General features: G+C 35.0%; 6 protein-coding genes across 6 annotated transcripts; 3 read left to right on the forward strand and 3 right to left on the reverse strand.

Annotated features, from left to right (window-relative positions):
• Nucleotides 1-234: 234 nt before the first annotated feature.
• Nucleotides 235-3,988, reverse strand: PHYBLDRAFT_165502 (hypothetical protein; the record flags this gene model as incomplete). The annotated part of the gene is made up of 10 exons (XM_018435248.1): nucleotides 235-261; nucleotides 355-854; nucleotides 1,042-1,086; nucleotides 1,161-1,237; nucleotides 1,372-1,696; nucleotides 1,772-2,101; nucleotides 2,266-2,492; nucleotides 2,707-2,958; nucleotides 3,659-3,822; nucleotides 3,848-3,988. 10 exons carry the CDS (start codon nucleotides 3,986-3,988, stop codon nucleotides 235-237), a joined length of 2,088 nt encoding a protein of 695 aa, XP_018295045.1.
• A 1,261-nt stretch (nucleotides 3,989-5,249) lies between these two features.
• On the forward strand, nucleotides 5,250-6,362 carry PHYBLDRAFT_62801 (hypothetical protein; the record flags this gene model as incomplete). Its single annotated transcript, XM_018441018.1, has 2 exons — nucleotides 5,250-5,481; nucleotides 5,740-6,362. The coding sequence occupies 2 exons, from the start codon at nucleotides 5,250-5,252 to the stop codon at nucleotides 6,360-6,362; spliced, it is 855 nt and encodes a 284-aa protein (XP_018295046.1).
• A 242-nt stretch (nucleotides 6,363-6,604) lies between these two features.
• On the reverse strand, nucleotides 6,605-6,958 carry PHYBLDRAFT_62800 (hypothetical protein; the record flags this gene model as incomplete). Its single annotated transcript, XM_018441017.1, has 1 exon — nucleotides 6,605-6,958. The coding sequence occupies one exon, from the start codon at nucleotides 6,956-6,958 to the stop codon at nucleotides 6,605-6,607; it is 354 nt and encodes a 117-aa protein (XP_018295047.1).
• Nucleotides 6,959-9,260: 2,302 nt separating this feature from the next.
• Nucleotides 9,261-9,704, forward strand: PHYBLDRAFT_142522 (hypothetical protein; the record flags this gene model as incomplete). The annotated part of the gene is made up of 2 exons (XM_018430826.1): nucleotides 9,261-9,358; nucleotides 9,446-9,704. 2 exons carry the CDS (start codon nucleotides 9,261-9,263, stop codon nucleotides 9,702-9,704), a joined length of 357 nt encoding a protein of 118 aa, XP_018295048.1.
• A 1,534-nt stretch (nucleotides 9,705-11,238) lies between these two features.
• On the forward strand, nucleotides 11,239-15,901 carry PHYBLDRAFT_185905 (hypothetical protein; the record flags this gene model as incomplete). The annotated part of the gene is made up of 10 exons (XM_018439169.1): nucleotides 11,239-11,934; nucleotides 12,225-12,761; nucleotides 13,017-13,106; nucleotides 13,167-13,304; nucleotides 13,416-13,451; nucleotides 13,536-13,818; nucleotides 14,008-14,187; nucleotides 14,264-14,597; nucleotides 15,034-15,101; nucleotides 15,192-15,901. 10 exons carry the CDS (start codon nucleotides 11,239-11,241, stop codon nucleotides 15,254-15,256), a joined length of 2,427 nt encoding a protein of 808 aa, XP_018295049.1. The 3' UTR covers nucleotides 15,257-15,901.
• A 1,155-nt stretch (nucleotides 15,902-17,056) lies between these two features.
• Nucleotides 17,057-17,690, reverse strand: PHYBLDRAFT_165507 (hypothetical protein; the record flags this gene model as incomplete). Its single annotated transcript, XM_018435249.1, has 3 exons — nucleotides 17,057-17,090; nucleotides 17,221-17,378; nucleotides 17,538-17,690. 3 exons carry the CDS (start codon nucleotides 17,688-17,690, stop codon nucleotides 17,057-17,059), a joined length of 345 nt encoding a protein of 114 aa, XP_018295050.1.
• Between the last annotated feature and the right edge of the window lie 243 nt (nucleotides 17,691-17,933).

Here is a 17,933-nt window from a genome sequence, read left to right on the forward strand (position 1 = left end):
TAAAAAAACGTGTGTATTAAACAAAGATATACTTTTTTCTATTTTAGCTTGAGATTATTTTCATTTAAATGTCCGCCTTTATTTCTTTTTTTTCTCTTTTTTCTTTTTTTTATTTAATTTGATGTACACACAAAATATACATATATTTTGGATGAGGTTTACTATTATTATTATTATTATTACAGCAAAGAAAAAGACGATGCTTTTTGGGTATTGTTTTGTAATAAAGATATACTATGGCTGATCAAGACAACCAATTGACTTAAATATATATTAAATAGAAATAACAAGCTAGTTATTATTATTAAAAGCTCCCATTAATGGCTCAACGTGCACTGGGATCGGAATTCGTACCGAGGGAACGTGCGTCTCGATTGTGTGAGATGGTGGAGAAGCTTCCAATAAGACCTGATCATAACTTGGAAGGCTTTCATCTCTAGTATGCAATACAAGCTTTCTTCTTCTTATTCTTCTTCTTCGGGTTCTATTTACACTATCCTCCCTCTGCTCGCCAATCTCCTCTCCTTCTCCTTCTTCGTATTCATATGTATATTCATGACCTTCGCCTTCGCCTTCACTATTGTCTTCACTATCGCTTTCATCTTCTGTATTATAATTATAATAATTAGACTGGCTCATATCCGCAGCATCGGTCATCTGACTGATTGGTGCCGTTTCGTGGCTTTGATCACTACTGGGTATACTTCCCACCCGGATTGGGAAACTAAGTGACATGGGCTTGGCCATCTCTGTCCTGGAAAAGTGTATCTGGAGACGCAGTTGGTGGTTGATTTCCAACCCTGGAAACGAGAGCTGGCGAGAAATCTTTGACCAATCGAGATCCAAAGAAAATGCTAATAATATATACATAAAAGTACAAATATATATAAATACATGTGTGATACACATATAAAAGTAAAAATATATTGGGGTCAAAAATTATTATCATTTTTATAATATTTTTATATACATATATTTGTATGTGTGAGAATTGTATATATATATATTTCTTGTTGTTGTTATATAATTTATATAACTTACACAAATTTTCAAGTGACTCACTAGGCAGGATAGTTCTTTCCATATCTAAAATAAAAATACAAATACAAATACAAATTAATGGTATATTTTATATAAAGATGTACATTTTATGAACTTACGGACTATCTTTCGAATACGAGTCCGCATCATGTTGCCTTCAAATGTCTGGTCAGATTTATATTCTCCTGGTTGAATACTACATAATAAAACATAGCATAGAATAAAAAAAAAGGATGATAAGAATAAGAAAGAAGGACAAGAAGAACGAATTTCTTTAAGTATATATAAGGTATATGTATATTTTATTCTAATATTCTGTAAATTTCTTACGGGTATCGTTCTGATTGCTCAAGTTCAGCGATTATCTGAACAACCTGGGTATCTTCCTTCAGTGGGGTCAGAGTGCACTGGAAACCAATAGAGTCCTGAGTTCGGACAATAAGCGAAGGACAGATTACTGTGTACGACAAATGACCCTGTCGTGTACCTTGGTATCTCTTTTGAAACACGTCGAGTAACAACGGGATGTCCAGATAGCCAAAAGTATGTTTCTGGATTTCAAGGCTGTGTCTGGCCCGTAACCAAGGGCGAGTTTGATGATCTTTCTTTTTATTCTTGTCGTTGCTCCTCTCTCGATCCAATAATGGGGACAAAACTATTTTGGTGTTGTTAGATCATTATGAATATTAGTATTGCCATGATCTTATACTACTATTATTCTCATTCTTACTGTTACTTTGTGGCGGTGGTGGTAATACTGTGATAGAAGAGGAAGAAGAAGAGGAAGGAGGAGATGGTACTGATGAAGATGATGAAACTCGTTCTTTGGCGGCCCAGAATCCAAACTTGAACAGCTCAGTAACCGATGCTAGGATCAACTTGGCACTGAGATCATAGACAATAGAGTGATTAGGGATGGTGAGTGAACCTGGCAGTCTATCGCTATCCGGAATAATGATTTCAAACGGCCAGCGCTGAGAAACACCTGGTTCTAATCGAGCAACTGATCCCAGAATTTCTTTTTGTTCACGGACTAGAACCTGAACAGATTTGGAAAGACCTGGGATTTATTTGTTTTTGGTGTTTGTGGATATTATTAATACAAGCAGAAAAATAAATAAATAAAATAATCAAAGCCTAAATGTATAACTTCTACATATATTGAATTACCAGTCTATATAGCTATGTATCTATGTATGTAATATTTTATTTTATTTTATTTACCAGTGACTTTGTCGGTAAATTCAGTGTTAACTACACTTTTAAGGACTCCTTTCAATTGAACTCTGATCTGGCGCAAGGAGATCGGTTTCGATACACACAGAGTTACATATCCTCTTATGATAAGCATGTCTCTACCAGGTACATCATTGGCGTGTAGTAAGATATAGTCATTATCAGGTACGATATCAAAGGATGTAATAGCCATGATATTTATGAAACTATAGTAACTATATAGGTCTTATAATAATAATAGATAGTTAAAATTATTTAGAAAAGAAAGAACATATATATATATCTGTGTATGTGTGTTTGTACTTCTTTTAAGAAAAAATTAACAGGAACAGGTTGATAGCGAGCTGTATTTAAAACAGTCTTTTCCTTCTTATTTTGTGTGTGGATGTGGGTGTGTGTGCACACGTATTAATCACAAAAAAAAACTACTTTACACAATTTTCTTTCGTTATTTCTCTCTTTTGGATTACTAATTCTTGAAGTATTTGATGTTGTAACGCAAATGTTGGGCGCACGTAGCCGAATTCCGGCGGTCCAAGTGCCTGTATAATTAAATACGGCGGCTTTTCTTTGACAAGATCGATCCTTGTAAATGGTAGTGATCTTGGCAGTTTTAGAGATTTCTTAGCCAAGTTTTTCTTGGCAGCTGTCAAAAGAAAAAAAAATATATGATAGATATTCCTGGTAAAATATTCAATTTTATTTATATACATATTTTAATTGTTTTTGGGAATCTTGTGATTTGGTATGAAAAATGCTTGGGTTTTAGTGATCTGAACATTCGACAACCTTCATTCTACAAAGGAAAAAAGAACAAATTTAGAACTTTTATAGAATACACCTTGAATTGTGTAGTCTACACCACGATGTATATTTTCCTCCTACTCTACAATAGCTATTTCTGGAAATTGAAGAAACTAGAAAGGAACAAGACAAGCGCATTATGCAACATGGTGATTAATTAGTTTATTTTATTTATCCCTATGACACTACTTATTCCACCCCTCCCTCTATATCCCTCCAGTATCACAGTATATTTATTAATTCTTTCTGTCTCATTCACTTAGCCAAAGCTTCAATTTACAGTTAAAGCAGAAAAAGTAATAAACAAAGATAAGCAATGCTCTTTTTTTTTAATTAGTTTATGCTAAGCGGTAAAGGAAACAAATAGAAAAGGAGAGGGGAATGAGAGGAACTATGCTGCCCGTCTCACACAGCCAGATATTGATTTGAACAACTCAAGTTTTCTCTTGTCTCCATGCAGAAGAGAATATCTGATCATTCCTTGAGTGTCCCCGTCGCAATAAGCCAAGCTGGCTGCCTAGATGTTGTTGAACTGGTAGAGGCGAATGTATACTGACAGAGACAGCCGTTCCTTTACTTCATTATCATTGTCTCGAGGAGTCTTTGCCGTGTCTCTACGCTTTCAAAGCCTGGAGATTTTCTGATATATCCAACATTTATTGTATTGCTACCATCATTACTTATTTCTGTGCGGAAGGCAGATGCTGATTCCACCAAGTTTCCGATCGCATTATCTTTGAGCTTAAATAGTTAGTCTTCCTTTGACATTCTTTCCTTCAACACGTCTGGAGACCCGTTCACCGAAATCTTTATCTTTAATAATTCTGCCAAACTCTGACACAGTTATAACCTTGGGTAGTCGTGGCATTTTCTTGGTGATGTTGCTGTAGATCTTTGTTTTTGACATTCTTAAAAAAACATTGACTTGGTGGTCGATAGTAGACTTTTGAGGCTGTAGACAATTGAATCATCGGTGCTTGAGTCGCTATCGTCGCCATTGTTTTTGTTACTGTTATTAATAATCAGAGACCCGTACATTTTTTGATCGAAATTTGATCTTTCAAAAAAGACGTTCAAATTTTGATCGTCGCTTTTACAATTTTAACCCAATAATATTGCTTTCTAAATTTAAGATTTGATTGATCAATCTGGCTGAGTGCCCCCAAGATATTCGACTTACTAAAAACAGATGTTTCAGATGGTTTTGCATAAATTAATTCAAAAAAAGAAAGAAAAAAAAGGGGATTGCATCAGATGAAGGGATACATCTCAAATTTAAACAGCTCTAATATTTCTATATGAAGATGTGCGTGTCAATTTTATTGATGAGAATGGTGGTCCTGAGCCCATAAACTACATTGTTGATCAGAATGAATTTATTGCTGAGGCTATTGCTACTCCTACAGAGTACTTGGGAAATACAGTCTCCAGTGAATCTTTTCTGACTTGGCCAATGGTTAGAAAAGCAAAAAAAAATGAAGATATTCATATGAAAGAGGCAAAACTAAAACGAGAATGTGTAGGTTATACAGTCCAGAATAAATTTAGGTTTTTCGATCTGAAGATTGAAAAGCGTATGACTGCAGCAACTGCAGCAAAGCTGTTGGGCATTCACCCTTGAAAAGCTTATATATGGGTTAGCCAATATAATGCGTGTCCTGACAGTATTCTTTGAGATCTGTAAAAAAGCAGGCCCCAAGTGCATCTTAACTGAAGAACATTAAACGACTGTGATCAACTTCATTGATGCTAATCCCTCTGCTACTGTCTTTGAAGTGACCGAGCATTTTATGAAGCAATTCCATGATCTTAAAATGTCACGTAGCACTGTTAATATGTTTATAAGACGTGCATGCAACCTTTCGTTGAAAAAAAGTAGACTTTCATTCTATTGAGAGAAACAGTCCAGCCAAGATTGAGGAGCAGTACAATTGGGCTTGTAAGTAGGAAAATACAGACATGAACTTTCTGACGAATTGCGCGTTTCTTGACGAGTCTGCATTTAATATCAATATGAAACGCTCTAGGACTTGGTCCAAAAAAGGCACGCGAGCCATTGTTACCAGACCACTATATCAGTTTCTTAAAAACGACTCTTGATAAAATGGACAAACACCCACATATGAAAGGCCACTGTATTGATATGAATAATGCACCCATTCACACACATGATAAACATATCGACGTATATTGAGTATCGAGGATATAGATGTGTGTATCTTCCTACTTACTCTCCTGAGCTTGATCTAATTGAACAATTATGGGCAGTGGAAAAGAGTAAGGTTAAGCGTCATAGGATTTTGCAGGAAGACACTTTGTCCAAGAAGATTACAGGAGCCTGTAACAATGTGAAGCAAAGTCCTTTCAAAGGATTCGTCTCGCACCCTTACCAGTGTTGGGGTAAATGTCGAAACAGACAACCTATGTAATGACCCAAACGAATATGCAATCAGGGAAAACGGTAAGTGAAAATCAGACAAAAAAAAAAGTCTTATAATTAGACACCCTGGTTCATAACCTGGTAGCCGTAAAAAAATCATTTTTTTTATTTGGTCACTTGACAAAAACAAAAAACAAAAACAAAACACGCACAATCCCTCTCTCTCTCTCTCTCTTTCTACCTAGTTTTTTATCGATTTACTATCAAATTCATGTCAGTATCTACAAGTAACTTATTAACACGCGGTCAAGCCATGTGCCTTGTACTTGATATGGTGCCCACTGTTGACAACCGACGAAAAGCAAACGAGATAGTAGACAGCAATGTGTTTAATGTTACGTATACCGAAGATCAAGGCCCACTGCATCCTTTTGCCATGGGGAAGTCAATTATCGAGAAGAATCCGTTTAAATACAAGACTTATCTTAAGACGCCGCCTACCAGCCCAACTTTAAATCCAAGCAATACTGTGACCAGTGATAGGATCAGCGATTTAATCAACAACAGTAACAAAAACAATGGCGACGATAGCGACTCAAGTACCGATGATTCAATTGACTACAACACCCGAAGTCTACTATCGACCACCAAGTCAATGTTTTTTAAGAATGTTAAAAACAAAGACCTGTTCGACTATGGCTTTTATACCACAACGGACATCTACAACAACATCACAAAGAAAATGCCACGACTACCCAAGGTTATAACTGTGTCAAAGTTTGGAAAAATTATCAAAGACAAAGACTTCGGCAAACGGTTCTCCAAATGTGTTGGGCAAAAGTCTGTCAAAGGACGAATGTTATACACTCCCACAAAAGAATGTTTGGACCTCCGCAAATAGATTTCTCATGCCAAAAAAACATGACCTATATTCAACATACAACTACTTGACAATGGTTATAGCTAAGAGCTTCAAACTTCGAATATGAGAATATATACATGTTTATTATTGAATTGTAAAAACAAATTAGAGGTTTAATAGTGAGTATGACCATCTTTGGTGTCAATTACTGCCTGGAATCAGGAGGACATACTTCCCACCAATTGTGAAGCGAGTTTGAGGTTTATGTTCTCCCACTCTCGTTAAATTACAGGCTTCAACTCACTGGCGTTTTGTATACTGGCTCGTACTTTACTCAATTTGACTTCAAGAGCCCACCAAACATGCTCTATTGGGTTTATATCTGGACTTTGAGCAGGCCAGTACTCAAAGCCCTTAATTTCAAGGGTCTCTTTCCACCACTTCGCATAGGCCCCAGTATGACAGCTAGCACCATCTTCTTGGAGCTTGAAGTCCTTCTGATATTGCTCTGACAGATTTTTAACCCAGGGTACAAATTTCTGAGACAGAGTCTCGACATATACTTCTTGTTTTACATTGCCTTCAAGTAACCCCAAGAGCCCAAAACCACCAGACCAGAAACAGCTCCAGATCATGACGCTACCTTTACCCCACTTCGTTACTTGGATAATATGATCTGAATACCTTTCATTAACTTTTCTAATCACTCTGGCTCCTCCATCGTTATCCTCAACTGTGAATCTAGACTCATCAGACCAAACTATGCTACTCCATTGGTCATATGTCCAATTGACGTGATTCTTCGCCCATTGCAGCCGTGTCTTCATGTGTCTCTCTGTCAAAGCTGGCTTATGAGCTGTAATATACGACCCGAAGCCACGATTTCTGAAGGAGATGAATAATGTAGCTCTGCAGACAAATATCTCCATCTCTCTCGATGCTTATCTCATCTGATATAGTTAACGAATGAGTCCTTAGGAACAATCTGCACAAAGTCCCTTTCTGTCCTCTCGTTAACTATTTTAGGCAGGTCAGGACTATTCCAGACAAAGGTAAGCCTGTCTTCAGGAATCTCTTAATGATCTTCACAGTTGAGAGCTTCATCTGGACTATGCCTAAAATATTGATTGAGCCGATTTCAGTCAAATGTAAGTAGATGATGCCATCATATTTTAGGTCATCAGCTTTATAATAATAATCATGCTTGATTTTTGATGAAGATGAGGTTTCCATTATGGGTTTGATTAGTAAAATGAAGAGAAAATAAGATTTTAGAGCATCTTCAGCAGTAGCTTTTACCCCGACTTTTATACCGCATTTGGACTTTTAGATAAAAGTTATTTTCCCAGCAGTTCCTTTTATTTTATTTTATGAAAAAATTACGGTCCTAAATTTTATCTAGCTGCTATACCTGACAGGGATTTAAGAGCATCTTCAGCAGTGAGATAACTTTTAATTTATCTAAATTCAAACACTGCTACTTTAGCTAAAGAAAAGGTCAATTTTCCCGGCAGTTCGATTTATCTTTTTCTTTAAATAACTCCACTTTTACATTAAATGGAGATAAAGTGGACTGCTGAAGATGCTCTAAAAGTTCTAGCTGAAAGCACTCAAAATTTATTTAAAAGAGAAAAATTAAACTGCTGGGTAGAGTGGCTTTATTTTATGTAAAAGTGACAATTTTTGATCCCAGATAAAATAAAACTTAGCTGACTGCTGAAGATGCTCTTAATTAATCTCTAAAACTGCCAAGATCACTACCATTTACAAGGATCGATCTTGTCAAAGAAAAGCCGCCGTATTTAATTATACAGGCACTTGGACCGCCGGAATTCGGCTAAGTGCGCCCAACATTTGCGTTACAACATCAAATACTTCAAGAATTAGTAATCCAAAAGAGAGAAATAACGAAAGAAAATTGTGTAAAGTGGCTTTTTATTAAAACGCGTGTGCACACACCCACATCAACACACAGAATAAGAAAAAAAGATTGTTTTGAATATAATCAGTTCATCATTAACTATTTTTCTTTAATTTTTTTCTTATAAAGAAGTGTATATATAGATATATGTGAAATATTACAATTGTTCACTACCAAGAAGTTCAAATAATTTTTTTAATAGGGGGTTTCATGATTTCTGTATATGTGAAAATACAGATAAAGAAAGCGGAGTGTATGTATTTTTATCCAATCAGAATCTACATAGAAAAAATTAAACCCTCTCTCCCCTTTTATTATTCTTTTTTATTTCTCAGTTTCTATTGGCTTTTAATTTTGCTAGTTACACTGTAGGAAATGGCAAGATATATACCTCCGACCTCGTACCGAGTTACGTACTCGTAACTTCTGCTATTTAAAAGTCAGTCTTTAAAATACCGACCTCGTAACGAGTTACGAACTCGTAACTTTTATAGCCAATAGCATGCCTGTTTTAGCCTATTAGTTTTACTTTTTGTCAAATACGATTTATGGGATTTTTTATTATTTTGTATCTAAGCCAATAAAATATTCTAAATATGGCAGAGCTATACCTTTTTAGGTATTTACATTCTCTTTATGATTGGTTCAACAAATGCATGATGTTTTATATTGAATTTTTTTTGGTTTTTATTGATCAAAATAATACAAGTTAAACATAAATAAGTATGCGAAGAAGAAGTACTAATTTTTATGATATTTAGTAACAGCTTAAGCTATACATTCATTAAATAATATACATATATCTATTTTTATGTGATACTTTTTACATTGTTTGTCTAAAAAAAAGCTATTTTCTAAGTACTATGATATTGATGAAGGCATGTATATTTCTTAATTGATTCTTTTAATCAAAGAGTATAAACCTGCTTTGTGCTAACATTGTTATGCCTGATTCCTACTTTTAAAAAAACAGAAGACAGATTCCCTGCGATTCTCGAAATCTACCGAGAGCTCTAATGAGCATGCGAGGAATCTTGACAACCAAATTGTACTTGATGCAGATATTTCTGTCAATTCTTCTCAAGTTACTTTCTTTTGTCAACTTTGCTGATTCGTATTTTATTAATACTAGCCTTCATAGTTATTAAGTGTGTTCTTTTTAGAGACCTTTAATAATTTAGACCTTGTGAAAAAAAAATAGAAACAAGTCCTTTAGATGTACCGATCTAAATTGTTTGGAGAACATGGACGGGTCAGAGGTTATGCATCGTTTGTGGAATCGGGATCTTGCTGCTGTCCTGAACTTCCGACATATACTTAACAACCTGAGATATGATGGGATTATACCTGTAAGGTTCACCCGCGTTATTCGGATTGGATGTATCAGAAGACAAGCAGAAGAAGATCTCCAGGAGGGTCGTCGTTTGAGACAAAGACTGACTAGAGTTCAAAGAAGATAAATTTTTTTGTCCTGGTTACCGCCTAGGACCCACCCAAGCTACCGCTGGTAACCCATTAGATTTGAATAACTTGGTATTTAGTTTTGTAATGGGTTGAAAAAGCTAAGAAAAAGATGTTTTGCTTTGACTGCAAAAAACATGGTGGGGTAAAAAAAAAAAGTAGAATATAAAAGAGAGTGAGAGAAATTGGTGCATAATTAAAACTCAAGTACAAGACACTTTAAACCCCGGAAAACTTGCAACAATTCACTAAAATCGCCTATTTTTTTTCTATAGGGTACATAGCTATAGAAATGATGAAACCCCCTTTCTTTCAAGTATTTTTTTTTCTCTTTTAGGTGTGGACAGATCAAGATAGTAAAAAAAAAATTTAAAAAAAAAACAAAAAAACAGAAAGTATGGACAAACAAGAATTCATTTGATTGGATGGGCTAATTTTACCGCTTTTTTTTTATATATATAATTTCGATCTGTTGACACTAAATGGCTATAAGAAGAAGAAAAAGAAGAAGAAAAAGATTTATAAAAGCCATACGGCTTAAAGAAGTCTATATGTATATATATATTTTTCTTTTTAATCTATCAGCAGCCTGCACAAACATTAACCCTTATATATATATAAATATAAGCTCTTAAAAAGAAAGCCTTAAAAAAGAAACCGTTGAGCTCCCCTAATATAAAATAAATAAAGTAAAGTATTTGTAGGTTCTTTAAACTGAGTTGTTCAAATTATGCCATCTGGTTAGAAAGTTAGTCTCAGCCACTCACATCTGTCGTTGAGCCAATAGAAAAACACCAATATTAATAATAATAAAAAATTAGGAAAAAATAATAATAGCTATAACAAATCAGCAAGACTTATTCTCTCACCCCTCATAAGCAAGTCTAAATATAAAGATCTATTTACACACTTTACACAGCCTATGCAAATTACTTACATAAATATAAATAGTAGGTATATCTTCTAAGAAAGAAATGGTACAAATAATGACTTTTATGATTAATAATTAGTGTAGTATATTAACAATAAAGAGGGTGACTTTGTAGTCCAGTGGTTAGATTTCCTCTCTTTCTTTTTCTCTTCTTCTATTTTGTTACAGCTACACACAGTCTAGCGGACAACGCATTGTACAGGCTTTCAACCTCCCCCTCAACTCACTTTATCTTTTATTATTATAATTATTATTATTTGACTGTCTACTATTTTGCCTTTCTGGCTTATTTCTATATATACACACAAGACATTTATATTACTCCCTTCTTATTCTTCTTCTTCCTTCTTGATATATTAATATCTTGACCCCTCCAACTATATCTATATTTACACTCACACTCAAGCACTCACAGGCACACAAGAAAGATATATATATATATATTTATATATATCTGTGTGTATATATATATACATGTATACATAAATACATATATACATACATACATAAATATACTTCTCTATCGCTCTCTCCTTTATCACTCTCTATTATACACTTAAAAAAAAATCAAAGCAAGTCAAAGCAAGTCAAAACAATAAAAGATGGCGGACTCTACAAGACAACCTTTACCGCAATTGCAATCACAGCAGCAGCAGCAACCACAACCACAACCACAACCACAACTACAGCAACAATCACAACAGCATGTCAGTTTCATCACTCCAACTCCTCCAAAAACATATGGCTATGATGACGAACCCATCATCTTTTCAAATTACTACGCGCCTCTTTCGCAAACATTTAATCCTGAACTTCATCGAACACGCGCACCATTAGATGCTTATCCTACACCCGAACCAACCGAATACAATCAATCATCGAACAATAATAACAATCTTATTACTCACTATACAAATTATGCACAAAGTAACAGCAACAACAACAACAATAATAATAATGGTTCTATTTCTACCTCTAATGCCACTGCTACTACTACCGCCACCGCTTCTACTTCTGCTACTGCATCTACTTCTAATTCTACTGTTGTTGCAATTCCAAATGCCATTAGCCCATTCCAACAACCCCAACGGACAGACTCATATGGAGGTTTGACTACTCTTCATTCTAGCGAGATCATTGATCAGTCCACGTCACACAATGCAGAAAAGGTCGTAGAGGAATCACCAAACGAACGTTATGTAAGACTCAACACACTGCTCGGAAAAGGTGCGTACAAGGTAGTTTACAAGGCTATCGATCGAGAAGAGGGATACGAAGTAGCATGGAATACAATGCAGGTAAAAAAAAAAGGGGGGGGGGAAGAGAGGATAAAGGAAACAAGAATATTTTTTTTATTTTGTTTTACTTTGCTTAAAGACAACTTGTTCACCTTTGTTAACCTATCAATTAATATTTTTCTCTCTATTACATATATATGTACTGTCTGTGTGTGGGGATGTGTGTATCTTAATTGATTGTACACGACTTTATCCTTTGTATCAAATATATACGTTTGTATATATATATATATATAACTGCGACCGAAAAAAAAATAACAACAACAACAACAAACTCAAAAAAAAAACAGGCAACTCAATCACCTAATAACAAGGATTTGGAACATGAGATCCAGATCCTAAAGTCAGTCCGTCACCCGAATATCATTGCATTTCATGATGCCTGGTACGGCGAAAACGAATTTGTGTTTGTGACGGAGCTGATGACTTCTGGTACACTGCGGGAGTACATACGGAAGCTGGCTCCGTTGCCAAACATCAAGATCATCAAACGCTGGTCCCGGCAGATCCTCAAAGGTCTGGCCTATTTGCACGGCCGCAACCCACCCATCATCCATCGAGATATCAAGTGCGACAATATATTTATCAATGGCGCCCACGGTGAGGTCAAGATCGGGGACATGGGTACGGCCGAGATGAAACTCGGTAAAAAATACACGATCATTGGTACGCCCGAATTCATGGCTCCAGAAATGTACGAAGAACAAGGTTACAACGAAAAGGTCGACATTTATGCCTTTGGTATGTGCTTGCTCGAGATGGCCACGGGCGAATATCCATATGGAGAGTGCACGAATGCAGCCCAGATTTACAAAAAAGTATCAGCCGTGAGTATCATACTTTTTTTATTATTTATATATAAATATACCTACAATTTGAATGTGTGTGTCTGTAATTGATCATTTGGATTACCTGCCTGCCTATCTGGCTGACTAAATCAATGGACGAGCGAATGACTAACTGACTTACCTACTGACTAAATGACTGAATAAATGAATGAATGACTTGAACTTGAAATTAATATTGTTTTTTTTTCAATATTTTTTTTTTATTTTATTTATTTTTTTAAAAAAAAATTTAAGGGTGTAAAACCAGCATGCCTTCAGAAAGTTCAAAATCAAGAAGTATTGCCAGTAATCACTTCATGTCTTGGGCCAGAGGAAGAAAGGCAAGTATTATAAATATTGTTATTGCTATTATTAATATTGCTATTCTTTAGAATGACTTCCCAGGAAATTCTGGAGCATTCTTTTCTCGCAGTAGAACCGGATGTCGTCCTGCTAGCTGCAGATCCAAACCATGTTCATCTCACCTTGCAGGTTGTTTTTAAGGGCATGGACAAATTATCAGTCAAATTTGATTTCAATGTTGTAAGTTGTTTATTTTATTTTGTTTGATTTTAAATTTACAAAATATATGCATATTACATATATTATCGTTACTAAATATACACATAAATGAATAAATGACAATTTTTATAGGAAACAGACACAGCTGAAGAGGTTGTTAGAGAAATGGTAATATTTTTTTTTCTTATATCAAATTATATATAAAAGGTACACTAAATATACTAAACAACCAATATATATATATATAATCAGATTGAGGAACAGGTACTTCCTGAACGTTATCAGCACCACATAACAAAGGAAATCAATCGTATCTTGAGAGATATTGATAAGCCAAGTGAATCAGAACAAGCTGAACAGGCACGCCGTTCGGTCTGGAGAAGAGAAAGTGACATTCGTTCGGAATTAGAACGAACCCGTCTTGAATTGAAGCGAGCCACAGACCGGGTAATCGAAATTGAATCCAGGTGCGATACTTTTGAGAACCGTGCACGTGCAACTGAAGCACGATACCGTGAAGCTGCACATAATCTGCGTGAAATTCAACTCCACCAGCAACAGCAACAGCAAATTCAACAACAGCAACAACAACAACAGCTTCAACAACAGCAACAACTTCAATATCAACAGCAACAGCATCATCAACAACAACAGCAGCAGCAAGAAGAAGAGAATCGTTTGATTGAAGAATCAAATGCTCACCAAAAGGAATTGCTGGGCGGAGAAAGGTCTACAGTTGAGCTTAGCCCTGGTGCTTCATTTTCAAGAGAAGTTTCCGAAAGAGGAGGTCATTTTCCTATCTCACCAGAAATGACTCTCAACAGTGCAAGTGATTTAGAACCTTTGCGTAGATCGGATGAAAATCCTGCTTCTCGTGAGTTACTTGTGTCTCGGATACTTGAAGGTAAGTTTTTCTCTCTTTCTCTCTTGAAAACATTAACATGATTTTTTTATTAACAATAATGCATATGTGTAATTAGAGTATTCGGATGATACCCCTGTAGAAGAATTCGTACAAGACTGTGCTTTGGCTGCTCACCGTACCTCTGACAAGGCTTGTGAATGGATTGCAAAGCTTCAGAATCAGGATATCATGACTGTAGGAGATTTGAGAGATCTTCATGATGAGGACTGGGCAGGCATTGTTGGCTTGACAGTATTTGCTCAGCGTGCACTTAAAAACATGCTTAAAGGAAAGAAACTGTCATCTCAGCAACAGCAACCATCAGTATCACCTACAAATGCAACTGCAATTCATTCCCCTGTCAACTCTGTCACATTACCATCTACCCCACCTTCTACATTTTATGTATTGTAAGAAAAAGTAAAAAAAGAAAAAAACAAAAAAAACAAAAAAATATATACAAAAAAAAAAGATATACAGAATAATGATAATGATAATTATTACCATTTTACTATTACTACTTTAACTACCATTACTACTACCACTACCACTACTATTACTACTACTGCTACTACTACTACTACTATTACTATTACTATTACTATTACTATTACTTTGTCTTTGTCTTTAGCTTTTCCCCTCTTTACATATATATATGTAATGTTTAGTAGTGCGCTTTTGCTTCTTTGAAATTTTGTTGTATTCCAAACCATTATATATCACTTTTGTTTCTTTCTTTTCACCTCTATTTTTTTTCACAAATATTTAATCACACAGATATATATATATTATATATTATATATATATAAAAAAAAAAGAGTTTGTTGTAAATATTTATTTCAATAGTAATGTCATAAAAACCAAGCCAATTATTATTATTAGCATTTTACAAATGTGTACATACTTTATTACAAGTAAAAACAGTAAAATAAATAATATATCTTTAATACTATATTAGCTCTACTTCTAATCCTTCCACTTTTACTTCTTTACATAATTTATAGAGATTTTTGTTGATGTTAATGGCGTCTTTATATATGAGATAAAAGAAGGAAAATGTGTAGAGTGAAATAAACGGAAAGAAAGAAAGAAAGAGAGAGAGAAACATATAATACAGATGTGTAAAGGAAACTCTATTTTGATTGTCGCTAATTGCTAAGTGTTGTTACTGTTACTGTTGTTCAATGCAGGTTAAATAGAAAATAATAATAATAATATAAAGAAAAGAAAAGGATAATGGAAAACTAAAATAATAATAAACACAAAATAATAATAATGATAAAGAGAACAAAAGAAAGGTTAGATAGATATGTAGAAAATTCACATATTTTATCTTCTTCTTTTACTTCTTCTGTTTCTCTTATTGGGGATGTTCCTTAATGTACTTTTGGCACTTCTTTCTCAAGTGGCTGGTTGTCTGCTGGTATATGTTGAGTTTCTTATCCCAGAACATGGCTTCATAGTCATCGCCATGCTTGTCGATCAGCTGACCAACCCAATCCTTCTCAAGCTCGGTCTGGTGTCTGTCGCGCTTCAGGACATTGGCTGCCTGTTGTTCCAAGGCACGGACCACATCAGTCTTGGCCTCCACAGGCTCAAACTCTTCCTCCAGAATCTCGTCGTGAGTCTTTTTTTCGCCAACAATGACTCGAAGCACATTTCCGTCGTCGTCACGCTGGATCAAACCCTCCCCGGGCTTCAAGGTCTTCTTGAGGCGCTCGATGTCAGCCTCGGTGAGTTCCTTGAGCTCTTCTTGCTCTCCGTTGACTCCCTGGCCACCGTTCTCGCCTAATTGTTCGGGGTTGGTGGGAGGGTTGAGGATTTCACGTCCACCGGAAGAACCGTTGAGGGAAGTCAAAAGACCAAGGCGAGCATAGCTAATTATTATTATTATTATTATTTGGTAAAATACACACGTTTATATGGCAAAAATAAAATAAAATTAAAAAAGAATAACAAGGTTGTCGATTTGGCTTACTTTTGACGAAGAGTTTGTTCTTTGTTCCAGTTGGCTTTGATGATTTGGTTGCCCTAAACAAATAATTATTTAAAGTTTTTTTTTTTAGTAAATAGAATAATAAATAAATGCAAATGTTTTAATTACTTGGAATTATAAACATAATTGTAAGATTCCTTTCATTTTTATTCTTCTTACTCTAATAACAACACGCTTCGAGTGCTTGTTAGCGGTACGTCTGGTAAGCTTGGTACCGGCTCTGGCAGATCTTCTCTTTTGTGGGGTGGCCATTTCAATGTAAGTAAAATTAGATTACTGGATTGATTTATAGATGAACTAAAACTAATAAAAAAAAAGAGAGAAATAAATTCTACCATCAAGGAAAATCGTGACTTGCTTTTTCAACTTGGCCTTTTTTTTCAAAAAAAAAAAAGTAAAATGTAAACTCAGTAAAAAAAGAAAAAAATAGGGACAAATAATCCTCTCAGTATAAATGTTTATAGGGATTGATACGGTTGAAGAAAGACTTTATTATAAAACAATAAGAAAAACACATAAAATGATATGAAAAAGTGTCTGCTAAAGGTGGATAAAGACTACCAGACAATAATGGTTTAAGAAAAAAATAAAGAAATCGGTCAAAGAGAAAAGGAAAACATTTTTCTTTGATAAAGCACGTGACGAGAAAAAAAGTGAAAAAAAGAAACAAAAAATTGGTATTAAAACAGGATTGATACTGGCAAGTGTTGCGATACGGGTTATAGTGTAACGAACCGAATAAGCAATTGAATAAAATATACTTCCTCATAATCTCAAAGAGACCAACAGACTTTAGGAATGAAGCAAGATAAAAAAATCAAACAAGAGTAAAAGGATGTCTTTATTGAATTGAGTGGAACTTTTTTTCAACTACTAAAAATGGGGTGTGTGATCGTAAAACATAAACCTATATGGAAATGTGAGTATAAAAAGGAATGGGATTTTTTGGCCGACGACCGACCAAATCTATCACACACGTGACAGCACCATTCATTTTTAGGCGAAATTATGCATTTCTACAAAAAAATCACTCTTACCCTGACCAGATATTCACACACCAGAGAGCTGCTCTTTCCAATTTGAATGGAAGGCTTGACTTTACCAAATTCATGGTTTGTCTTCCATTAGACTTCATGCAGACTGGTAATACAGATCTCAAAGAGCTTTGTGTCGAAATTTTCATTTCTCTTTGTCTCTAATGTGATTTTGTTGGTCCAGCGGGAAAAGATATTTTGGTTAGGGTCGTCAAATAGTCTACTAAGGAAAGAATCAATGTATCATGTATCAAGCTCGCATTAATTGCTATAATCTGCAATAGCAGCTCAGGGAATTTTTAGGACTAATCAAATGATACCTTGCACAAACTTGCATTCGTTGGCAGGGGGATCCAGCTCCAAAAGTTTGGCAGTTGCTTTGACTCCTGTTCTTGACGAGTACTTACATCTTTTTGTGGAGCGGTTTCTAATACTTGGCTCAAAATTAACTCTTGGCTGTTCTCAAAATGCATAACGCATACTAGGTAACCAAAGATTATTTTTTTTTAAAAAAAAAATGGGTTTCTTTCTTAAAGTTAAAATAAGAAAGGAAGGGACTATTAAAATGTGCCTTGTTGATTTATGGTTCTTGAATGTTGTCTATAGTTCATATAGTAGCCAAAGTATAGAGAGAAGAAGATGTAGTAATGCGATTAAAGAATGCCACCAATTTAAGTGGAGAGATATCAGCAATCCAAAGGAAATCACGGATTTTT

The sequence above is a fragment of the Phycomyces blakesleeanus genome (genome assembly GCF_001638985.1).
Source record: "Phycomyces blakesleeanus NRRL 1555(-) unplaced genomic scaffold PHYBLscaffold_5, whole genome shotgun sequence".
In the NCBI taxonomy this organism is placed as follows: domain Eukaryota; kingdom Fungi; phylum Mucoromycota; class Mucoromycetes; order Mucorales; family Phycomycetaceae; genus Phycomyces; species Phycomyces blakesleeanus.